Below are 27,084 nucleotides of genomic sequence, written 5' to 3'. Positions count from 1 at the left end.
ATTTTAGAAGATTCAAACAAGTGAATACGTGAATTGTGTAGAGAAACCCCATGTTGTTCTCGGATAAGAATGGCTGTAACCACGGCGATAAAAAATGAGTGAAGAATTTAGAAAAAACTACTCTGTTGAATGGTGGGCGGTCATCGCGGACCCTCGGTTTACTCAAAAATGCACGTAGTAAAAACAAAAAAGTCATCATATCCAAAGTTGTAAAAATATTGAATTTTTTTTTTCAAGGGGTATATATTTTTATAATTGAATAAAATGTTACTAATTAAAAAACACATTGGTGGAAATCCCATTGAGTTAACCCCTTAGTGAGCCATGATAGATGTATGGTAGCCAAGCCATTCCATGCTCGGTGACTATTAGCTGCCTCCGAAGCGGTTGGAGACAACTCCGATCTAAGTAGCACTCTATCAGCCCCCCATAATAATATGATAAAGGCTGATGTTTCAGCCGAAACGCGTTGCACCTTGTGAATAAAGAACCCTTCTCTTCATAACTTGGACAAGACTTATTTCTACGAGCTGACCTGGATCTTCAGGGGTGTCATTTGCACTGACACCCCTGCTAAGTAAGTTCCTTCTGCCTTCTCGTTTCACCTATCCGATTACTGGAGCACGGGGGGGGGGGGGGGTGTTCTTCTAATTTATTGTCTACTGCCTTTGCTGCCTCTGGTATACATTCTACCTAGAGTCACCCTGCGATGCTCTCCCCCATTGGGATGTCACTCTGACCGGTGATCAGGATTCCTTGATGACACCATAGCTCCCACCGTGGATATCATTGCCTTCCAGGATCATTAGACGCACCGTGACCTTACACAGGGTCCGGTACATCTGGGGTGAGTCCAATTCGTTTTCCCTTTTCTTCTCTTCTTACTTCTCTCGACTCTGCCATTTTTCTCCACCTCTCATTGGAGTGCTAATCTCATTCTTTCACTTAGCCCCCCATAATGCGATCGCGGGGTAGTAATGGGTTGATCAGTTGTCATGGCTGTCCACCTGCTATGGATTAAAAAGACTTGTAGAGAAGATCAGGGACTCACAGCAGAAACAGGACTCAGCAGTAGAAAAACTACTTTTATTGACGTTTTCTTGCCAGAAGGTCACCTTGACAATAATAAAGCAGTGCAGGATGGCTTAATGGACTATCATTAAAAAACACAATATACTGCAGTACTGAAGTATCGCAGTACGTTGCTCAAGCAATCCGACGTTCCCTAGTTCAAGACTCCCATTAGGACTAAAGAAAGACGAAAACTAAGTTTTATACATAAAATTTTACATATTACAGAAAAAAATGAAAAGTCCAAAAATACTAATTCCTCAGTCTGCACATAAGAAAAACAAAACAGTAAAAAAAAAACACATCGGTAAATGCCAGAAATATGAGTATATTGTATTATTTATCAGGCTTGTTGAATACCATATGAAAAAAATGCAATGTCAGAATTGTGAGATTTTAGTCACTCCAGAACAAAAACAATGGTAATAAAAAATGATTAAAAATTCGTATTTGCGCCCCAAAATGGTACCAATGAAAGCTACAGATTGTCTCACAAAAAACCATCACACAGTCCTACTGACGGGAACATTTTAAAAAAATTACGAGGATCGAAGCAGCAAAGCAATTCTCTGGTTTTAGGACAAAGTTCAGTTCCAGGACCAGAGGGTGTGGATTTCCTGCAGTTGTTTTTCTCTGCTGTCCCTCTGATCTGCCGGTTCTGCACCCGTTTTTCGGCCATCTAAGTTGGCTGTAGCAATTTTCTAACTACCTAATGCACACTGTGTGCTGCTTTCTCATTGGTCAGTGCTGTTCACATGAGTAGCTCTGACCAATCAGAGAGCAGGTATAGTGTATTGGTAGTTTAGGTATTAGGTAGTCTGAAGATTGTGACGGCCATTTTGGACGGCTGAAAAAAGGACCCAGAACTGGAAGATGAGAGGAACATCGGAGAAGAACAACTGCAGGTAATAAACCCCGCTGCCTCCTCTGGTCACATGACAGAATTTTGGCCTAATATTTGCATATTTAATTTTTTTTTTTTAAGTAGTAAAACATAATGAGAACTAAAAAACAAGTTCTCGTACGGCTCTGTCAAACAAAAAAAGTTCAAGCTCTTGGAACGTGGGGATGAAAATCAAGAACTAAAAAAGGCTGGTCCTTAATGGGTTAAAATTACATTTCATTCGAAAAACTGGAAATTTGGGTTGAATTGATAAAAATTTGCATTGATTTCCTTTAGCTAATTCCTATTTTCAGGCCTCGCCTTCCACAGGGTCTGGACAGAAGTTCTGTCACACTTAAGTCTTCACCTAATCAATTAATTAGGACTAATGAATAAAGGGGAGAACAGTAGGGAAAGCTCTGGAGATGGAGATGGGATATGAGGAGGAACGTGTGACCTGCGGCAGTCCTAAGGGCACACACCTGGTTTGAGTTCATGTTACCCCCACACACACCCCCCACCTCGGCCTGCACAAAGGTCAGGACCCGACCCCTGTCAGGCCTTGTGAAACCAGCCGCAGGCCGACAGCTTTTTGGAGACCTGTGCAACTCTTAATTAAGGATGATTGCGGCTGTAAGGCACACACTCACATTCCTCGGGGTTTTTCACATAAATCGCTTACTTTGGTGATTTACTTGGAGATTCTGAGGGTTCACATTTTTTGAATGGATCAGATTGGTCTGAAGGATGAAGAAGGAGTGAAGATCTTTGAGTCCCGGACAGAAAAGTCCTTTTACATGCGACAACCAGTCATTCAGAGTCCTGCGATCAACGAGAACCTGAGCGACTCTCATTCAGCGCAAAACTGAACAATGAAGGATAATTCACTCGCCGTTCAGTTTCTGCATGCCGAAAAACTAGAGATGAGCGAGCGTAAGGCAAACTACTCGAGCGAGTATTGCCTTATGTGAGTACCTGCCCGCTCGTCTCTAAAGATTCGGCTGCCGGCGGGGGAGAGCGGCGAGTTGCGGGAGTGAGCAGGAGGGACAGAGGGGGAGAGAGTGAGAGAGAGTTCCCCCCCCCCCCCCCCCCCCGTTTCTCCCCCGCCGACACCCGAATCTTTAGAGACGAGCGGGCAGGTACTCACATAAGGCACTACTCGCTCCAGTAGTTTGCCTTAGCCAGTACGCTTGCTCATCTCTACTAAGAACCCAACGGAGCGGCCCGCCCTTCATCTATGAACTACTATTTCTTGTAATCAGAGGCGGGCGGGCCGAAACAATCCCCCGGCGCTCCACCTCTATTCACGGAGATATGATCCTTCCTGTGTAATAGAACAAGAACGATCATCGCTCGGACGACAAGTCCCACTGACATTTGCGTAAAAAAACACAGCAAGAACAAGGCAAGTGTAGTATAATATATAATACACGGCTATATCATCTAGTGTACCATATAACCACACACAGGTATATCAACTAATATACCATATAACAACGCAGGGGTAATGCACATAGCATACCAAATGACAACACACGGGTATTTCGCATAGTATACCATCTAACAACGCAGGGGTATATCACCTAATATACCATATAACAGCAGAGGGGTATATCATCTAGTATACCATATATACACACACGGCTATTAATCCTAGTATACCATATAATAACACACGGGTAAATCACCTAATATACCATATAACAAACCACGGGTATATCGTCTAGTATAACATATAAAAAAACGCAGGAATATATCACCTAGTATACCATATAATCACACACCGGTATATCTTCTAGAATAGTATATAACTACGTAGGGGTATATCATCTAGCATACCATATAACAGACGTGTATATCGCCTAGTATATCATATAACAACACACGATAATATCACCTAGTATACCATATAACCACACACGTGTATATCGTCTGGTATACTATATAACAACGGAGGGGTATATCATCTTATACCATATTACAATACACGGGTATATCACTTAGTATTGCATATAACAACACACGGGTATATCATCTAGTATACCATATATCACACGTGTATAGCGCCTAGTATACCATTTAACCACACATGGGTATATCACCTAATATACCATATAACAACACACGGGTATATCATCTAGTATACCATATATCACACGTGTATATCGCCTAGTATACCATGTAACAACACATGGGTATATCACCTATTATAGCATATAACAACCCACGGATATATAACCTAATTTACCATATAACAACACACGTGTATTTCGCATAGTATACCATTTAACGTCGCAGGGGTACATCACCAAATATACTATATAACAACACACGGATATATCACCATATAACCACACACACAGGTATATTGCCTAGTATAGCATATAACAACACACGGGTATATCACCTAGTATACTATGTAACAACATACGTGTATATCACCTGTGTAGTATACTATATAACAACACACAGGAATATCACCTAGTATAGCATATAACAACACACGGGTATATCACCTAGTATACCATATAACAACACACCGGTATATCTTCTAGTATAGCATATAACAACGCAGGGGTATATCATCTAGTATACAATATAACAGACGTGTAAATCGCCTAGTATACCATATAAGAACACACAATATTATCACCTAGTATACTATATAAACACACACGAGTATATCGCCTAGTATATTATATAAGAACACATGGGTATATCACCTATTATACCATATAACCACATACGTGTATATTGTCTAGTATGCCATATAACAACACAGGAGTATGTCACCAAGTATACAATATAACAACACACGGGTATATCACCTAGTTTACCATATAATAACACACGGGTATATCGCCTAGTATATTATATAAGAACACACGTGAAAATCGCCTAGTATACCATATAACAACGCAGGGGTATATCACCTAATATACCATATAATAACACAGGGGTATATCATCTAGTATACCATATAAACACACACGGGTATTAATCCTAGTATACCATATAACAACACACGGGTATATCACCTATTATACCATATAACAACCCACGGATATATAACCTAGTTTACCATATAACAACGCACGTGTATTTCGCATAGTATACCATATAACAACACACAGGTATATTGCCTAGTATATTATATAAGAACACACAGGTATATCACCTATTATACCATATAACCACATACGTGTATATCGTCTAGTATGCCATATAACAACACACGGGTATATCACCTGGTATACCATATAACAACACACGGGTATATCTCCTAGTATACCATATAACAACACACGGGTATATCGCCTAGTATATTATATAAGAACACACGGGTATATCACCTATTATACCATATAACCACATACGTGTATATCGTCTAGTATGCCATATAACAACACAGGAGTATGTCACCTAGTATACAATATAATAACACACGGGTATATCACCTAGTATACCATATATAACCACACACGTGAAAATCGCCTAGTATACCATATAACAACGCAGGGATATATCGCATAGTATACCATATAATAACACATGGGTATATCACCTAGTATACCATCTAACAACAAACGTGTATTTCGCGTAGTATGCCATTTAACAATGCAGGGTATATCACCTAATATACCATATAACAACACATTGGTATATTACCCAATATACCATATTATAACACACTGGTATATCACCTGGTACCCCATATAACAACACACGGGTATATCGCCTAGTATGCCATACAACAACACACGGGTATATCACCTGGTATACCATATAACCACATACGTGTATATCCCCTAGTATGCAATATAACAACACGTGTATATCGCCTAGTATACTATATAATCAATGCAGGGGTATATCATCTAATATACCATATAACAATACACAGGTATATCACTTAGTATTCCCTAAAACAACACACGTTTATACCACCAAGGATACCATATAGCAACACACGTGTATATTACCTAGTATACCATATAAGAACACACGGGTATATCACCTAGTATACCATATAGCAACACACGGGTATATCGCCTAGCATACCACATAACAACGCAGGGATATATCACCTAGTATACCATATAACCAGACATGTGTATATCGTGTTGTATACCATATAACAACGCAGGGGTATATCACTTAGTATACCATTTAACAATACACGGGAATATCGCATAGTATACCATATAATAACACACGTGTATATCATCTAGTATATTATATAATAACACACGTGTATATCTCCTTGTATACCATATAGCAACACAGGTGTATATCACTTAGTATACCATGTAACAACACAGTTGTGTATCACCTAGTATACCATATAACAACACAGGTGTATATCACCTAGTATACCATATAATACACGGGTATATCACCTAGCATACTATATAACAACACACAGGTATATCACCTAGTATACCATATAACAATGCAGGGGTATATCACCTAGTATACCATATAACCACACATGTGTATATCGCGTTGTATACCATATAACAACACAGGGGTATATCACCTAGTATACCATTTAACAATACACGGGATTATCGCATAGTATACCATATAATAACACACGTGTATATCATCTAGTATATTATATAATAACACACGTGTATATCTCCCAGTATACCATATAGGAACACAGGTGTATATCACTTAGTATACCATGTAACAACGCAGGTGTATATCACCTAGTATACCATATAACAACACACGGGTATATCACCTAGTATACCATATAACAACGCAGGGGTATATCACCTAGTATACCATATAACAACGCAGGGGTATATCACCTAGTATACCATATAACAATACACGGGTATATCACCTAGTATACCATATAACAACGCAGGGGTATATCACCTAGTATACCATATAACAATACACGGGTATATCACCTAGTATACCATATAACAACGCAGGGGTATATTACACAGTATAGCATATAACAACACACAGGTGTTTCACCTAGTATACCATATAGCAACACACGGGTATATCGCCTAGTATGACATATAACAACGCAGGGGTATATCACCTAGTATACCGTATAACAACACACCCAGTTCCCTGTATACCCTCCCCCTCACACTTCCTCACCGTAATCTTGCTCCATCTATCTGTAAAGTTTTTTAAAGCAATAAAAAGGAATTCTCCCCTAATTCTGCACCCCTTCATCCACCTTCTGGGTCTACTGGTTAGATGCTTTAAAGGGATTGTGTGGTTTCAAATGAAACACTTTTACTGACTGGGCATCGGTTAAGAGAAAAACAAAGTATATTCCCCTGTCTTTTCCCCTGCTAACCAGCTCTACTTGCTCCCCTTCCTCCAGCGCCAGAAGTCAGATGACTGCTGCAGCCAATCAGAGGTCGCACCATAACCTTCTGAACTCCTGTCATCCGCCCTGATGCGCTGGGCACCATGATGCCAAGAGTTTGCTGCTGCCAATCAGAGGCCGCAGCGGTCACCTGGCTTTCAGCGGCGGAGGATGTGGCAGCAGAGCTTGTTAGCAGTGCCTTGGGGATGGAAGATAGGTGAGTATACTTTATCTTTTTATTTTAATCCATGCCCAGCAGGTGAAAATGTTTAATTTAAAATCACACAATCCCTTTAACCCCTTAGTGACCAAGCCTGTTTGCGCCTTAATGACCAGGCCAAATTTTGGTAATCTGACATGTTAAACTTTAACATAGAATAACTCCCTAAAGGTTTTGTATATCCAAGTGATTCTGACATTGTTTTTTCGCCACATATTGTACTTCATTTAGGTGGTAAAAACAGACCGATGGAATTTATGTATATTTATTAAAAACACCAAAACTGGGAAAATTTTGAAAACATTTCAATTTTTTGACATTTTCAATTGCAATATCTCGAATATGTGCAAATATACTGCTCACATTTTTGATGAGATATATATTTTCATCTGTTTTCTTTATTCTGGAAGCACATTGGAAAAACTTTAGTTTTTTAAAAAACCATTTAGAAGACCTACAAATGTAAGATTAATTATTACCATTTTGAGGAACATTTTGTTTTCCTGCACCAAGCCAAGATTGCAAAGGCTTATAGGTGTCAGAATGATAGATCCCCCCACAAATTACCCCATTTTAAAAACCACACCCCTTAATATATTCACTGAGGGTTTCATGAGTGTCAGGGAACTGGGGTCCGGGTAACTGGAAATCCCTGAAACTACCCGCAACCCCTGTCCCTACCTACTTTCCCCCTAGGCTAAGCCCTAGGGCGACAACTGGGCAACAGTCCCTAGGCTCACTAAGGATGCAGGGCAGGAGTCAGACTTACAGACAAATACAAGAACACACACAAACACAAAGGTAGGTCAGGCAATCCAGGTTGGCAACAGGAGAAGGCGAGGTACAAGGGGTCAGGTGAAGGCAAAGTCAGATTCAAGGCGAGTGGATCAAAACAGGGCATGAATCCAAGGTAATGCGGGTGTAGCTGGAGACCAAACACACACTGGCAATCATTTGAGGGAAACTAAGCAGTTTAAATGCTGTCAGAACTCCCGCCCCAGCAGATGTGTGTCATGGCAACGGGAACGCGGCACGGGACGGTAACCACCGCATCCCCAGCCACCCGGCTAACTAGGCGCATGTCCCCTGTGCACGAGAGCGCGCGCCCGGAGCCAGCGTATCGCATCACAGCGGCCAGGGGAGGTCACCAAGACCAGGGCTCCGATGCACCGCACCCCCGCATCCCGGGAGATAGGACTGACGGTGTGGGTACGGAGAACCCGAGAGTTGCTGGTCTTGGACAGTACCCCCCTTCTACGGGGGGACACTGGACTCCAGGACCAGGAGCTGGCTTGAGAGCGAAGGCTCTGTGGAAGAGTCGGACCAGGCGTGGCGCATGAACATCCTTAGCAGGGACCCACGTCCTATCCTCAGGGCCAAACCCTGTCCAGTGGACCAGATATTGAACCGAGCCCTGAACCTGTCGGACGTCAATGATTTTTTTCGACCTTGTACTCCAGTTTCCCCTGTACCAGCGTAGGAGAGGGCTTGGCCTTCTTATGGAAGACTGTGTGAACTTTCCAAGACCCAGGAAGGGACAATTTATAAGCCACAGGATTACCAACCTGAAAAACAGTGAACAGACCAATAAAACGAGGAGCAAGTTTTAGGGACGGAACTTTGAGTCTCAAATTCTTGGACGACAGTAAAATGTCTCTTATTTGACTACCCAAGCAGTTTCTTCTGGGAACCCTGAAGGTTCTTACGAACCTGGGCCCAAACTGTGCACAGTTCATCAGTAGATGTGTCAGCAGATGGAGTGTCAGAAGCGGAAGGAGCAGAGAAAGTAGATGGCGGATGGAGACCATAATTACAGAAAAACGGTGAGACTTGTGAAGACGAGTTAACATGGTTATTGATGGAAAATTCGGCGAGAGGTAAGTAGTTGGCCCACTGAAACTTATTATCAGAAACAAAAAGTCGTAGATACTGGATTAATTCTTAGTTCAGTTTGTCCGTTAGACTCGGGATGGAATGCAGAAGAAAAAGACAGGGTAACATTTAGGCTTTTGCAGAAAGCTCACCAGAAGCGAGCAACAAACTGTACCCCTCTATCCGAGACAATATTCTCCGGAATCCCATCAAACGTCTTGATAAACATTTCTGATAATAACTTGGCGTTAGGTAACTTGCATAGAGAGATGAAATGTGACATTTTGGTGAAACGATCAACTATAATCCAAATGACCATGTTCCCAAGCGAGGGAGACAATTCCGTTATATAGTCCATGGACAGATGGGACCATGGCCTAGACAGGATGGGCAAGGGAAGAAGAGGACCCTCAGGACGTCTCTTGAGATTCTTTCCCCTTGCGCAAATCGGGCATGCTTACACAAACAACCAAACATCCCTGGCCATATGAGGCCACCAATAAACTCTGGATAGAAGTTCCTGAGTACCCCTGATATCTGGGTGACCAGCTAGGACTGAACAATGCATCTCCTCTAATACTTTCACCGTCAAGAACAACGGGAAAAAAAGTTTGCCTTCCGGAAGGGCTTCAGTGGCCGATTGTTGAGCAGCGCGTATAAGAGGTGAAACGTCGGAGGAGACAGCAGCGAAAACCACCCCAGGGGAGAGGATACTCTCAGGCTCAGGCTCTGAAGGTTCCGGGGTACCAAAACTCCTAAACAAAGCATCTGCCTTAACATTTTTAGAGCCGGGTCTGTAAGTCAACAGAAAGTTGAATTGTGAGAAAAACAAGGCCCAATGGGCCTGACAAGCATTCAAACTCCTAACGGAGTCTAAATATTTGAGGTTTTTATGGTCTGTGAGTACCGTGATCTGATGGAGTGACCCTTACAGAAAATGTCTCCATTCCTCAAAAGCCCATTTAATGGCAAGTAATTCCCAGTTACCTATATCGTAGTTTCGTTCAGCAGATGAGAACTTTTTGGAAAAATAGGCACAAGGCCAAAGGTTTGTGAGTGTGGAGGGCCCCTGAGACAGTTCCGCTCCAATTCCAAACTCGGAGGCGTCTACCTCCACCACAAACGGACAGGATAGGTCAGGCTGGATGAGTACGGGCGCAGAAGAGAATGCAGCCTGCAGAGTAGAGAAGGCTGCAAGAGCATCAGAAGACCAAGTACTCACATCTGCCTCTATTCTGGTGAGATCCGTTAAAGGCTTAGCTACCACGGAGAAGTTCTTAATAAATTTATGATAGTAGTTAGCAAACTCAAGGAAGAACTGTAGAGCTTTTAAGGTGACTGGCTGAGCCCATTCCGTGATCGCTTTCACCTTTACCGGATCCATCTGAATATCACATGGTGTAATAATTTACCCCAAGAATGATATTTTCTGGACACCAAAAACACATTTCTCAAATTTAGTGAACAATTTATTAGTCTGAGGCGAGTCAGCACGGTTTTTGTAAATGGACACGTTGTGTGTCTCCTAGTCAGAGGAGAAAATGAAGATGTCATCCAGGTATACCACAACGAACACACCCATGATATCCTGGAAAACAGAATTCATATACCCTTGGAAAATAGCTGGGGCATTGCATAACCCAAAAGGCATAACGAGGTATTCGAATGGCCAAGAGGTATTTTGAAGGCCATCTTCCACTCCATAGAAGAAGCTACTAGCGCAATTTTTTATTTTTGAAATTTTTTGTTAATATATTTTTGTTGAAAGGGAAAACTCTGCTACTAACAAGTAGCGTTAAATCTAAAATTGTGGGCTACCTGATCTGGATCACCTTCATGTAAGACAGTGATTAATTGGACTGGCGTACCTGTCATAGGCCCATAGTATACCCATTATAAATATTGCAAAAATTTGTTATGGACTCATTTCCCTGCTGTACAGATGAGCCGATGACTGATTTGTCTTACTTTGGTTATACTTGGTTGGATAAGAACATACGGAGAATATAATTTAGAATTTTGTAATCATAATACAGATATGGGTATATTTTGGTTGGATAAGGTCCACTCTTTTACTTAAAGGGGTTTTCCTGGACTAAAAGAAAATTAGGGTCTGGGAATGGTATAAAATAATAAAAAAAGCCAAACTCAGCTCCTTCAGTGGCCCCCTGTTCATTGCGCTAGATCTCACCTTGGGTGCTTATGTGCCATTCATGGCAAACATGGCGCTGAAGCCTGTGATTGGCTGAGTGGTCATGTTCAGAGCACGAAACAAGGGCTTCTGCACTGGATGGGGAGTTGGGGGTTGGGGGCAGTTGAAGCAGGTGAGTATGGCTTACTTTTCTACGTTACACCAATCCCAGCACTAATGGGTTTTTTTTAAGTTGCAGAAAACCCCTTTAAGGGGTCAAAAGCTTTGAACAATCCCTTTTAGTTACAGTATTTGTCCCCATAAATTAAAGGGGTTGTCTCGCGGCAAACATCAAAATTTTACCTTACCCCATTCCCCCTGTCACCCCCCTGGCATAAAATAGCAAATTAAAGTGGTTTTTAAACCGCTTGCTACTCACCGATCCGACGAAATGTGGAGTTATAAAAATCTTCTCCCTAAGATGGCCGCCGGTCCTTTCCCAGGGATGCACTGCGGTTTTCTCCCATGGTGCACCGCGGGTCTTCTCCCATGGTGCACCATGGGCTCTGTGCATTCCATTGCCGATTCCAGCCTCCTGATTGGCTGGAATCGGCACACGTGATGGGGCGGAGCTACGATGACGACGCGGTGACCAGCTCTCCGGCACGAGCGGCCCCATTCACCAGGCAGAAGACCGCACAGCGCAAGCGCGTCTAAAAAAAGCAAGAAGACATCAGAATTAGACGGATCCATGGCGACGGGGACGTCAGCAACGGAGCAGGTAAGTGAATAACTTCTGTATGGCTCATAATTAATGCACAATCTACATTACAAAGTGCATTAATATGGCCATACAGAAGAGTATAGACCCACTTGCTGCCGCGGGACAACCCCTTTAAACTGTTCAAAGGATATCCCAGTGATCAGCTATAATCTGCAGGGGAACCTGGAAGAAAGTGGTCAATATCCCTGCAGTGCTACCTGAGGAGGGATTAACCCTTTCCAATCCACTGTCTGACCTCTGAAGACATTATGATTTAAGGCTGTACAGCTCCGATGTTGAAAGACATCCGTCAGGATTTTCAGAAGTATGTTGCAGATCTCAGTATGGTAGAGCTTTTAGAGGGTCAATAAAAAATTCTATATACCGATGGTCAAGTGAATGGATCTGAGCCACGGTACCAAACACAGCCAGAACTCCTTCATAATCAGTGGAAGCGCTGAAGGTTGGCCCCCACAATCACTGATAAAAACCCATTTAACTCAAATCACAGGAACTTGACAAAATGACACAACCGGGAAAATAATACAAAAATAATTCAAAAAAATTAACATAAAATAAATTAATGAAAAAGTATAAAATAAAAAAAAATCAATCTAAAAAAATACAACTTTCTGAACTTACTGAAAAGATCTCCAAGTGGCTGCCTTACTCATACACTACTGTGACTATGAGTTTATTACCAACGGCAAGTGTCCACAATCCTTCTAGTTTCGGTCCCACAAGACTGTTAGTGATGGGTAATATAAAATACGGATGGGAAATCAAAAATTTTTAATTTATTAATTATTAATTTGAATTTTTAAAACAATAATTGTCATGATGTAACTCCGGGTCTGATGTTTACATTTGGAATCCTCATAACTACCCTGTTTCCCTGAAAATAAGACATACCCTGAAAATAAGACATAGCATGATTTTCCAGAATTTTTGAGGATGCATAATGATTTTTCAGGCTTTTTGAGGATGCTTGAAATATAAGACCTACTCCAAAATTAAGCCCTGCTAACAGTTAATTAAAAAAGTCAATTTAACCAGTGTCTAGGCAGCTATACATGTAAAAAAGTTAAACCTTTTTGAACAAAAATTAATATAAAACACTGTCTTATTTTTGGGGAAACACGGTATTATATGTAAAACAGCAAAACTGGACAAAAAAAAAAGAAAATCTAACTAATTTTCACAGCGGGGCTGGAGCCGTCTAAGAGGTCCTTGGAACCATCTGTGGAGCTACGCTTCTAGAATGTGAAAAGCAGACTTTTGTGAGCAATACCCCCTCCTACAGGAAAAATACAAGCTGCCATGTGATATTAACGAAGGAGGGGATACAGTAATAATCTTTCCTAGCATTCTTTTGTTGCGGCCTTAAGTTTTTACATTTTTTTCCAATTTTACATAAAAAATTGGGAATAAAATTTATAGCATAATGTGAACGTTCAAAATATGTTTAAAATATATAATACGTTCAATGCTTCTGTCTATAATTTTAAAAAAACCTTGCTATTGGTACTAGTTGCCAAACTAAAAAAAAAATTCTATATTTTTTTTACATTTTAACAAAAACAACAAGGTTTGGTGATGCCATAGTGTGGATTTTTGTTAAAAATGTTTCTACTTCTTTTCTCAAACGAAATATTTGAGTTCAATTGTGTCGTGTCGTTATTTTTTGGTCATTTAATAAGTTTTCAACAAATATTAGAATTCGATGATGTTAATGTGGATAAAACGTTTTGTTACATAAAACAGCAAAAAATTCCAAAAACAGCAACGGTAAAATAATTGACTTCAGTTTTTGCACTTTTTAATAAATAACGGCAGACGGAATTATTTTTGATTGCATTTTTATTGGGCATGAATGAAAATGTTTTGTACGTTTTGTACATTTTTAGTTAAAACTTCTAATAAAATAACATATTTGATAACCCGAGTGTGAAATATTAATAGCGCAGCCATGAAAAAAGACCTAAAATTTGTAACACAAACACATAATGCCAGTTTTTTTATATCTGTAAACGGATGACATGCGAGGTCCATATAGAAACATATCCGGCGTTCTAATGAATTGTCCTAATTACCGAGATATAGTCTCAGCATATTAATTACCCGCATATTTATAAATATCATTGAAAAGATTAGTCTAAGGGTAATCAGCTTGAACTGTTCCATCTGTTTAGCTGGGGATTTTTTTTTTTTCTATGTTTTTTAAAAATTATTTTTGAATACGCATTTTTTTTTTTACTGAAAATATTTATTTAAAAAACATTTTAAATATTTTATGAATTATTATAGTATAAAAAATTAGTAATATATATATATAAATATATATAATACAGACATAATTCAAAGGTGTTTAGAAATGTAAAATTATTTTTTAAAAAATAGTAATAAAACACATTTTAGACAATTCTTTAGACTTAAAAAAAAATGACAGGAAAAAAACAAAAAAAAAAACATTTATAAATCCGGGAACTGGAAAATAAAAAAAAATATGTACAAAGTGTTAAAAAATAATTTTTAACAATTTATTTTAAAATGCTGTAAAAAAAAAAAATAAATAAATCCTCCCGCTCCTCACAGAATATTATTTCCACTTTGTAAGAAAATATTATTGTACGTGCCACATTTGTACAGTTTGCTGCGCACTGACCTCGTATCTGGCACTAGTTATCAGAAACACTCGCTAATAATTTCCATCTGTCTCCTGGACTGAAGTCTCTGAAATAGAATACTGGACTGCATTGAAGAGCGACCACACATGCAACTGAACAATATTTGTTGGGGTGTAGAGAATTTAATATTATATGAAACTAATAATAATAATGATGTTTTAAATTAATTGAAGATTTATTTTTAATTCTAGAAACTTTTTGGGTATAATCTAAAAAATTGCCAGAGGAAAAAAAATAAAAAGTTATATTTTTGGCAAACAGCAGCACAGATCTCAAAAAGTCCTGTAAAAAAAGACCACAAAAACAGCTTCACGGAGTATTAATAGTCCTACAAGAATTGGTTTTACCCAAGTGCTGCATGGCTTGGCGTCTACTTCAGGCTGATGAGTCCAATTCGGGAAAGGCAGGTCCGGCCACATCTAGGGCAGGGGAAGGCTTGTCCTGAGTTTGGTGCTGCACCGTCCCACTTCTTTCTCGATCGCCTTGAGAGCAACCCAACTATTAGCCAAGAATCATGATGTATTACATACCCTGCAATCCAAAAATGTTACATAGTATTACTCGAAAATTATTTTAGATTCTGTATTTTTTTAGTATTTTTGTTTTATTCTTTTGATTCCTTTTAGTACCATCCAGAGCGTCTTCTGAACCGATTTGTATTAATTGCATTCATTATTTTATGATTTTCAGAATGTAGGGATTTTCTTGTATTTGTTCCTTACTGCCTATAACGATGCTGTATATGTTGTAGAATTTTGCATATATAAGTGATATTTTTTTTCACATCATAACTGCCAGTTATATAATAAAACCAACCAAAATTCGAAAAAATCTGATTTTTTTGTTATTTTTGGATTGGGTGTCGTTATCACCTAATCATGTATTTTAGGGCTCTCATCGATAATTCACCCAGCAGTACATTTCCCATACTGTTCGTAGAACAAGAGCCAAAGATCAAGTGTGTAAAGATTCTAAGGATGAATCATTGGCTGTCTGGGATTTTGGAATAACCCTGTAATCGAATTTACCTTTTTTATGCCCGTCATCAACGGTTCTCACGTCTCGATGAGTGCAACAAAAGCAGCAATTGCTTAGGATAATGTCTTCAGAAGATGTATGTGCAATGGGATGAGATAATGTAAAAAAAGGGAATTTTAAAAAAAAGTTTATACATTTTTATTGGAATTTGATTTATTGAATGGAATTTGCTAATCCCGCTGATAAACGGCTTCATATACATCAAGGATACGTGGAGGCATCATCCTGTAAGATGGTCTTCTGCATGTGGGGGTCAAGGCTTTCTGTCAATCACATTTCTAGCAACAGAAAATCCTTTGAAGGTCAAAATATATAAAAAATCATAGTAATAAAAAAAATACTAAATTAATAATTACAAAAAATATTTTCTTGAGGCTTAAAGACAGAATCGGTACAATTAGTGGACAATTAGTGCAGATTCTGCCTTGTCGTTAGGGAAATATCAGTCATTATATAGTAACTTGCTACGTCCAATCATCTCCAACTATTTCCGAGACTCAAGAAAACCTACGGAAAATGATGGGTATAAAGTAAAATCTATCCGATTTCTGAAAAAATTCTACCATTGATAACACAAGGTTGAAGATTTCCCAAAATTGGTGCAAGAGAAAAGTGGAGCAGTTGTACGCAAGAGCCAATCAGGTGTATGTATCCGAGCAGGGTGATTCACCTATAGAGTATAAGCTGTAACTATACGGATATTCTCCTATTTCCATGACAACAAGAAAAGATGTCCCTTTCAGCCTGATAGTGACAACTCTTATAATAGTCAATAGGCTCAATGGTTGTGGACCCGGCACATAGCGGCAACATTCTAGTTGTTGGTCTATGCTCACATCTGTGTAGGAGGCCTCCATTGTAGGTTCAGTCAGAGTTGACAGACTCTCCGAAATCCATCTGACCTTATTATAAGTCGATAGGGTCGGTGAGGCGCCAACGGTATCCATCGTGCCGCAGATTCAGGGTAGTGTTGGGGCTTCCACTAGTAAAAGAAATCATGAAGCAAATGTGGTCTTCATAATAAATTGTCCATGTATCTACAGAAGGACCACCGAAATGTTGGCCGAAGCCACGCTCTTGTGGATGTTGTCTACGGGTATGTTCCAACGGAGAAGATTGTCTGCAATGAAAATGCTCACCAAATTCCACATCTAAATGAAAAGGGTGAAATCTGCTGCCGATCCGCATCATAAATTGTAAAAATGTGTGAATTTGTCTCATTTTCGGCAGCGGTTATGATGCAGATTGTCCATTATGTTGACAATCCGCATTATTTTCTGCTATGTGGAAACATACTATTAAAGCAACCAATCACAGCACAGCTTTCATTTTACCTCAGCAGTATAAGATATGAAAGCTGCGCTGTGATTGGTTGCTACGGGCAACAAAGACAGATTTTCATTAAGACAGCTTTATAAGAGTGAGGTGTCGGGGGACTTTTCTGTGGCCCCCTGTGTAGTATTCCACCCATTATTGATCTGTCTACTGTAATCAGCCATAACATTATAATATTGCGTAAATCCCCCTATGCAGCCAAAACAATTCTGACCTCTGAAGGTGTCCTGTGGGATATAGCAGAACAAGGACGCAGCAGATCCTGTAAGTTAGTGCGGCCTCCATGGATCAGACTTGGCTTCCAGCACGGCCCACCGATGCTCCATCAGACTGAGATCTGGAGGACAAGTCATCACCTTGAGCTCTCTGTCATGTTCCTGGACGGTTTCTGCAGTGTGGTCAGGGGCATTATCCTGCTGATAGAGGGCGCTGCCATTATAGAGTACCATCGCCATGAAGGAGGTCCTTGTCTGTATGCTGGTTAAGTAGGTGGTACGTGTCAAAGCCAACATGATGCCAGGATACAAGTACCCAAAAGAACATCCACCAACTTGTCTTCCTACCATAGTGCACCCCAGTGCCATCTCTTACCCGCACCCGGCCGTCCACATGATGTAAGCCATGATTCATCAGACAAGGCCGCCTTCTTCCATTGCTCCTTGGTCCAGCTCTGATGATCAAGTACCCATTGTAGGCACTTTCGGTGGTCCACATGGTCAGCATGGGCCCTCTGATTGGTTTGGCTACACCGCCCCATACACAGTGAGCTGCCGTGTCCTGTTTGATCTGACACCTTTCTATCATCGCCGGCATGGACTATCAGTAATCTACAGTTACTTGTTTGTGGGATTGTGGCAGACCGGTGGCCTTCACTCCCTACACCTAGTAAGCCATGACCCTGTTGTCGGTCACCGGTTAACCTTCCTCGGACTATTTTTGGTAGGTGCGAACCACTACATACCAGGAACGCCCAAAAGACCGGCCGCTCTGGAGATGCTCAGACCAGCCGACTACACATCACAATTAGTCGTTACACTTGCCCGTTCTTCTTGCTTCCATCATCAACTTCATGAACTGACTGGTCTCTTGCTGCCTGATATATCCGCCCGACAGGCGCCATGGTCACCAGATAATCAGTGTTATAAATGTAACCTTTCAGTGGGTTTAATGGGTTGGGAAGGGATCGTTTCTCCTTAGGAAGAGCACCCAGAAGGAGTGAGGAGACTTACAAGGCCGTCCCCTCGAAGGTGTGTTTAATGTATTGGCTGACCGGTAATCCGATCATAAATGATCATTTTGGCTTTTTATTTTGGACTAAATGTTTGGGTTTTCATAAAGCTCACAAGTTCGTTTTATATGCTTTATGTATAACCCTCCTCTAATCCAGAACACTTGATAATCCGGCACCTGTTCCATACATACATTATATACGCTCTATCCATAGAGTTCCCCTTTAACTGCAGAGATGATATAACAGGACAGGGGCATTATGGGGCACAATTATCCATCTAGGAGGAAACATCTTTTGTTGCCCTTAGCAACCAATCACAGCGCAGCTATCATTATACCAGAGCGGTTTCAGGAGTTTCCTCATGAGACGAAAAAATGCTTTAAAGTTTTTAAGAAAAGACAAAATAAATAAGTAAATAATATCACAACATTAAAAAAATACCAAAAAAAGCAATTTTGTTTTTATTAATTTTTTTTATTTCATCCATCCCCAAAACATACGAACCGTAGACTTATTATATACCCACATTCATCTCAACTCATGCAAGAAAGATATGTTCCCTATTAAAGGGGATTTCTGAGCAAAACCTACTGATGACCAATCCTCAGGACCCGCCGCTCAGGAATCCCCCCCACGATGCGCTGACCGCCCGGCCCGCCATCAGTGCAGCGGCGCTGGACGTCATCATAGGGGATGGCAGCAGAAGTGACCTGGCGGATGTCACTCGCACTGAAATCAATGGGAGCCGAAGCGGCTATTACACTTTCCCGTTGGTATCGGAGACATAAGTGCCGGAAGTGTAATAGCCGCTGCCATCAATTTCAGTGAGAGTGACACCCGCCAGGGCACTTCCACTGCGTCACCTACGACCACATCCGGCTCGCTGCACTGAAATCCTGCGCAGAGGTTCCTTAGCGATTAACTATTGAAGAACTATCCTGAGGACGGGTCAGCAATAGTTTTGACCCAGAAAACCCCTTTTGATTGTCAATACTTAAGAAAAAATGGCAAAATCGCTTTTTTTTAAAAAAAAAACAAACATAATAATGGATATATCTTTATCTGAAAGTTTTGCTTATAAATAAAAAAAAGTGATGGCTGACAGAACGCAAGCGGGCAGAAGCAAAAAAAATTCTCTTGGCCCCTAAAGGGGTCTAATCCTCATTGTGAGCGTACATGCGGGTTTGCTGCAGAACTTTTGCAGCATTTACAGGACAAGCCGTGGATGACATTTCCTTCTACATTTTCCGCAACCTTTTTGTGAAGCGCTGCAGATTCTACGACCGTTCAGGTGTGGATCCTGTGGTATAATGGCCCGAAATGCCATAATATACAGAACGCAACACTTTACCCATCGATGAGGACTGCAGCGCCTTCACTTCAGGACTGTGCTAGGTGAATAACCAGGAATAACCAGAACTTGTGAGACATGCCTGCCATCTAGTGGTCAAAGGGAAGAACTGCGGCACCTAATAATTAATGGGGCTGTCTCACCAAATGAATGTATCCCCAATCTCTTGGATAGGAGATACAATGTAACTATCTGATTGGTGAGGGTCTGACGGCTGGGACCACCATTGATCCTGAGAACAGGGGTCCCGAAAGGTCCCTTAATTAGTGAAATGGCGGTTAGGCAAGCGCACTGCGCACTACTCCATCCATTCCCATGGGACGGCCAGAGCTCGGCGGTTCAGGCACTCAGTGGTGTCGGCCGTCCTACTGAGATGAATGGAGGTGCGCATGTTCTCGCTATCCCAGTGGTCGGACCTCCACCGATCACATGGTTTTCTCCTATGGAAAAGGGATAACATGCATTTGGTGGGTAACTCTTTTAACCCCTTCCTGCCAGAGGACATATATTTACGCCCCGGGTGAGATAGTGTTCCAGCGAATGGGTGTAAATATACGTCCAATTGGCAGCACAGGCTCAGAAGTTGAGCCGGCGCCATCCGCAGCGGGAATCGACTGTGACTGATAGCTGACCTCATGTGCAACAACGGGGATCGGTGAGAACGCTGATCCTAGCTATTAACCCCTTACATGCTGCGATCAATGTCGATCGTGGAATGTAAAATGTTTAGAGAGAGAGGGCTCCCCGCCATGTAATCGCGGAGGGCCGATGGATCGCCATGACAAGCGGTCGTCAGTCAGTGGCGTTCAGGTCTGCTATGGCCTGTGATTGCTATGAGAAATGATAATGTACTGCAGTATAGAAGTACTGCAATGTATTATCAAAGTGATTATAGGATCACAGGTTCAAGTCCCTTACAGGGCCTTAAAAAAATGTTAAAAAAATAGTTTAAAAAAAAAAACTAAAACTTTTCTGGCGCACTTTCCCCTCTTGTTTAAGAAAATAGAAAAATCCGTGTTTTGGCATCTGTGACGACCCGTACAATAAACTGAGCGCATTTTGTATCCTGCACAGCAAACGCTATAAAAAAAAAGCAAAAGAGCGGAGCCAAAATACTATTTTTTTTTAATTTGGCCTCCCAAAAACGTAATAAAAGTGATAAAAAAAAAAATATGTACCCCAAAATGGTACCAATAAAGCCTAAAGCTCGTCCCACAAAAAAAACTGCCCCACAGAACTCCGTCAATGGGAACATAAGAAAGTGACGGGACTCTAAGGCCTCATGTCAGCTAGGACATTCGGGCCCACGGGGATTCTCCACGCAGAATCCCGCAGCGGACCCTCCTTTCCCGCAGACATGAGGCCTGAAAATAGATTTTTCTTACCTGTCCGGACGCTGCAGGTTCCTGTCCGTTGCAGCCGGATCTTCTTTCCCATTGCCCAGAGGATGCGCTCGGCACCCCGGCAGCGTGCCGCGCACATGCGCCATGCACTCTTTTTTTTTCTTTTTGAACTCCTGTTCTCCCGCGCCGGAGAGCAGAAATTCAGCTGCGGGTGTGCCGCGGGACCGGACGGCGTCCATAGGAGCAGGAGCCGTCCGCGCGGGAGACCCGCAGAAAATGGAGCATGGCGCGTTTTCTCTCACGTGCGGGAGAAAACGCAAATCCATTAAAATGCCATCCGCGGGCGCAAATTACAATTTACTGGATTCCTATGGGCCAAATTGAATGCGGATTCCGCAGCGGACATGAGGCCTAAGGCCGCCTGCAGACGAGCGGGTCGGATCCGGCGGCGAGAATTCTCGCCGCGGGACCCGACACGAGAGCCTGCAGGGACGAGCGCGTACTCACCCGTGCCTGGCGGCCCCGGCTCTTTCATGTGCCGGCTGCCGCGCAGCCGGCGCATGCGCAGACCGTAGCTGGCGGCCGGGTGAGTGCATGCCCCGCACAAAAATAGGACATGCTGCGGTTTGTTTGCCGCGCGAGATTTCGCGCGGCCAAACCGCGGCCGTCTGCATAGGAGTGCGTATTGTAATGCACTCCTATGCAGACTTTCAGCGGCGGAAATCCCGCGGGAAATACCGCCGTGGGATTTCCGCCCGTCTGCAGGCGGCCTAAGTGTTACGATGCAAAAAAAAAAGGTTTTATTGTACAAAAGGGGAAAAAAGCTTAAAAACAAACAGAAAACATCATTTTGGATTGTTGTATTTGCACCAACCTGCAGAAAAAAATGGTGTCATTACGGTGCCCGCCCGCTACGGGTCTATGGGACTTGTTAATGTTAAAATCGCATCGCGCAAAATCACAATTTCGCGGTAAATTGCGATTTTGCCGCAATGCATTTTTAACATTAGAAAGCCCCATAGACCGCTGCAGAAAAAAACGCAGCAAATTCGCAAACGCTGGTGGGTAGTCGCCCTAATGCTGCCTGTTTAGGCTCCTCCCCACCGGCGTACTTGGACTCACGTCTACTCTCGCTAAATCTGTGCGTGCAGCTCGCCGTGAATGGAGCGCTCTGATTTCCGTGAACTCCTTCATGGGCAGATTTTTCCGTGACTCTTCGTTCGCGCCAAAAAAATTGCAGCCTTCTCTATTTTCCTGCATATTTGCGCGCCCGAAGTCCCCATAGAGGTCAATGAGGTTGTGCAAATGCGTGCAATGCGAAAGGGGATGCGCGAAACGGAAGGAAACAGAACGCGTCTGGAACTTGTATTGTGGGCGCAAAAAAAGCAGTAAAATGCATCGACGGGCGTGAAAACTGCATCGCTCATTCCGTAAATCCGCGGCGCGAAGGGCGATCGCTGTAAGGACGAAAACAACAAAAAACAATGGCCGCATTACGGCGTTTCTTTCTCTGCCCTCCTTATACGCGCTAAACATCCTCGCGCGGCGCGTAATGGGAAATTATACATATGGCTGCAGAAAAGTGGAGATAAAATACCAAAAAAATCGTGTTCTTGTGGCCAAAATGGCCGCGTCACTAAGGGGTTAAAGCCCAAATAGCAGATAGATTTGATAATAATGACCCCATTGTATTATATCAGATGTTGTGTGTGAGGTACTACAAGTCCAAGCATGCCAGCACCCCTCCCCCTCGCAGTCACACTGCCGGACTATAAGGGAGAGCGCCGCACAGGTGCATGATGGGAGCTGTAGTTCTACGTGCTGCAATACAACTACATTTCCCAGCGTGCAATGCGATTTCCGGGTAATGGCTGCAAGGACGCTTCAGTACTCTCTGCAGTAAGTGTGGGGGATGGGAGGTGTGTAAGGGGGCAGGGGGGTATTAACCCTCGGTAGACCGGAATATACAGGAAGGGGGGTGGATTATTGTATACATATAGTAATATTGGGGAGGCAGTTGTCAGCAGCTTCCTGGTATCACACATTACTGCTGCTGCCATAGTGCCCCCTATAGTGCCCGTGCAGAAGGCACTACAACTAGTGCCCTTGAGGAAGGCGCCCCCTGTAACACCTCTGTAGGTGAAGACCCCTATAGTGCCCGTGCGGAAGGCGCCCCCTATAGTGCCCCTGCGGGTGAAGATCCCTTTAGTGCCCGTGCGGAAGGCGCCCCCTATAGTGTCTGTGCGGAAGGCGCCCCCTATAGTGTCTGTGCGGAAGGCGCCCCCTATAGTGCCCCTGCGGATGAAGACCTCTTTGGAAGGCGCCCCCTTTAGTGCCCGTGCGGAAGGCGCCCCCTATACTGTCTGTGCGGAAGGCGCCCCCTTTTGTGCCCCTGCGGATGAAGACCTCTTTGGAAGGCGCCCCCTATAGTGCCCCTGCGGGTGAAGATCCCTTTAGTGCCCGTGCGGAAGGCGCCCCCTATAGTGCCCCTGCGGGTGAAGATCCCTATAGTGCCCGTGCGGAAGGCGCCCCCTATAGTGCCCGTGCGGAAGGCGCCCCCTATAGTGCCCGTGCGGAAGGCGCCCCCTATAGTGCCCGTGCGGAAGGCGCCCCCTATAGTGTCTGTGCGGAAGGCGCCCCCTATAGTGCCCCTGCGGATGAAGACCTCTTTGAAAGGCGCCCCCTATACTGTCTGTGCGGAAGGCGCCCCCTTTAGTGCCCGTGCGGAAGGCGCCCCCTATAGTGTCTGTGCGGAAGGCGCCCCCTATAGTGCCCCTGCGGGTGAAGACCCCTTTAGTGCCTGTGCGGAAGGCGCCCCCTTTAGTGCCCCTGCGGATGAAGACCTCTTTGGCAGGTGCCCCCTGTAGCCCCTCTGGCAGAAGGTGCCCCCCGTCCTCCGAGCCTGTACCCTTGCTGTACCCCTTAATGTCTTTGAGCCACGGAACATTCTCTTGCGGCGCCCTCTTCTGGTCCATAACGCCCGCCCTCGCACCGCCCACCCAGTTGCCCCCTTTAGGGCTCGCTCACACGGGCGTACTGCTGCCCGTATTATTTACTGTCGGACCCCTCAGTTGTTCTCACACGACCGATGTTGTGCCTACAATAATACATGGCGCCGGATCTTGTTCTATATTCACAGACCTAAATTGCCTCCGCCCGTGTGAATGAGCCCTTAGTGCCCACACTACGGCTGGCACCACCAGTGCCAAGAGGAAGGAGCTGCAGGGCTCAGTGCAGCACAGAGACTCCATCACCTTTATTGGTGCACAGCACTTCTCTGAAACCGCAGCTGCACAGGGACCGTTGCAGTACCAGAAATGGCCTCTGGTTGGAGGGGGTGCTGTGTCAGAGCTTATAATATACAGAGGGCCTCAAAAGTGTGCAGTCACCCATATAGAATGACAGCTGGCAGACCGTGATGTTATTGTTGTTTACAAGTTGCAGGGAAAGCCTAGTAGGCCATGTCACCAACATGACGGCCATTTTGAATTCTGCCATCTTGAATTTTTCCAATGGGGTGATATATCAGACTGGCAGAGAATTTCACCAGAAGAACAACGGTGCGCTTCAATTTAGCATAACTTTATTTGTTCTCCTGATAACACGGTGATATTTCTTCGTGTTCTACAGAACCAGTTTCTTGTAATGCAGATCGTAATGTGGGTAATTGGAGATCTGGTTGGGTGACGGTGATTGAAATCTGTGGAGATGACATTTGTGCGTCGGTCACCTGACCTAAGGACGATCTCAAGACCTTCTGCCTGAGCGAACGCCATCATTCACATTGCCTGTAATGAAGGGGGACTTGTTATTACCCCCCCCCCCCCCACCTAGCTGGTGGTCATCTCACCGACCTCAGAAGGATGGAAGGCTGAGTCAACATTGAGCTGGCTACCTGAAGCACACGGGGATTGAACTCACAACCTTCAGGTCGTGAGCGAGAGCCGAGGACTGCATACTGCTGCCAACGTTCTCTCTGCATTACTAGAAACTGGTTCTCCTGCTGATAAACCAAAATTTGGTCGACCGAAAATCGTGACTGGTGGAGCGTGAGTATCTACTGCGCCCATGTTGGTTCATTGGCAACAGACCCTGTTTCTCAGAATTTGGAAAGAAGTTTGGCCGCTGCATTGTGGGTAATGGGAAGTCTAGTTGGGCGGCGTTGATCGAAATGTGTGGCGATGACACGTGTGCGCCGCTCACCTGACATGAGGACAATCTCCAAACATTCTGCTTGAGAGAACGCCATCATTCATTGCCTGTAATGAAGAAAAATCACCGTGTTATCAGGAGGACGAATAAAGTTATGTTAAATTGAAGCGCCCCGTTGTTCTTCTGGTGAAATTATCTGCCGGTCTGACATATCACACCCCTACCTTTCCACTGGAAAATCCTAGATGATGGAATTCAAAATGGCCGTCATGTTGGTGAGATGGCCTAACGGGGGTTTCTCTTTCCCCACAGCTTATCCAAACTTGGATCAGCGCCTGCCAAACCATTTCCCATATGGGTGTGTCCACCGTTTTCGAGAACCCCCTCTACATCAGTGTCTACTGTCAAAGACCTCCGTTGGTTTCATGTGTCTAAACATTGATCGGGTGTTCATACTGTCATTGGTTTCAGCCGTTGAGCTCGGCGCTGATGTTCTCGGCGCGGCTTCTCCAGTCTTGTAGACGAGTCCCTGCAGTTGTGGTGGCATCAAGATATTCAAGATTCCGAAACATGGAGAAACCTGTGGAGACTTCGATCAGAGCCAAGCTGACTCAGAACTTGGAACCCTGCCACCTAGAGGTGCACAATGAGAGTCACATGCACGCCGTGCCCCCCGGGTCAGAAACCCACTTTAAGGTGGTCGTGGTATCTGATGTGTTCAGTGGGAAGTCTCTCATTCAGCGCCACAGACTTGTCAATGGTCTGCTGAAAGAGGAGTTAGCTGGACCTGTTCACGCCTTGTCCATCCAGGCCGAGACCCCCCAGCAGTGGGAAAAGGACCCCACCGTCAGTAAAAGCCCCGCCTGTATGGGGGGGTCGAAGCATGATCCCCAAATGAGCAAGAAGATCAGCTCTCAGGTGCACACGAACACGCCAACTACCATCTGATACCGCCACAAGACACCCAATGGTTTTTGCAGGTTTTGGACAATTTTTGAAAATGGTATAAAATTTGGAATTTTAATGTTTTAGTGTTTCCAAAAAAGTAATAAATTATAAGCCTAAAAAACGTTTCTTGATAGATTTTTTTTCTTATTTCGGAGGGCAGATTCAGTTCAATGTAAAAAATCTCAGGTCTTTTCTGATACATACTTTTGTCCATAGGGGGCAGTATGGAAGAAGCCTGAGTTGATAAGATAGTTACAAAATATTTAAGGGGTTATCCAGTTGTAAAATATTGATAGCTTATCCTTAGAATAGGTTAACAATTATAGATCAGTGGGGCTCTGCTGCACTCATGCACTAAGCTGGTTTCGGCAGGAAGTAGACAGCGCCGTTCCCTCTGCAGTGGCCAGGCTTGATATTGCAAGCAGTGTTACCATTGAAGTAACTGAGACACAGCCTGCAATACCAAGTCCCTCCACTGCATTGGGAACAGTGCTGTCTGCATCCTGCGGAAATCATCTCAGTGCAGCATCACCCCTAGTTTGGTCATGGACAGCCCCTTTAAGACTGTAATTCATGATGTTATGATCCACAATGATCATGTTTACTGTATAAACAATTACGCATTCGAAGTGACGGAAAGGCGCCCCATTGGTCGGATTGGTTATTATTCATGCTTTTAAAGTGATATTTTGTGAGGCGAATGGCAGAATAGGTT

The 27,084-nt window shown here is 43.3% G+C and overlaps 1 protein-coding gene across 1 annotated transcript; it reads left to right on the top strand.

The window, feature by feature from the left end:
• The first annotated feature begins 23,059 nt into the window (after window positions 1-23,059).
• BOLA1 (bolA family member 1) lies at window positions 23,060-26,490 on the top strand. Its single transcript, XM_066605942.1, has 2 exons — window positions 23,060-23,168; window positions 25,893-26,490. Exons 1-2 carry the CDS (start codon window positions 23,121-23,123, stop codon window positions 26,367-26,369), a joined length of 525 nt encoding a protein of 174 aa, XP_066462039.1. The 5' UTR covers window positions 23,060-23,120; the 3' UTR covers window positions 26,370-26,490.
• Window positions 26,491-27,084: the final 594 nt, after the last annotated feature.

The sequence above is a fragment of the Eleutherodactylus coqui genome, chromosome 6 (genome assembly GCF_035609145.1).
Source record: "Eleutherodactylus coqui strain aEleCoq1 chromosome 6, aEleCoq1.hap1, whole genome shotgun sequence".
Taxonomy (NCBI): Eukaryota; Metazoa; Chordata; class Amphibia; order Anura; family Eleutherodactylidae; genus Eleutherodactylus; species Eleutherodactylus coqui.
Note: the sequence above shows the minus strand (reverse complement) of the source record. Positions and strands in the feature narration are given on the sequence as shown.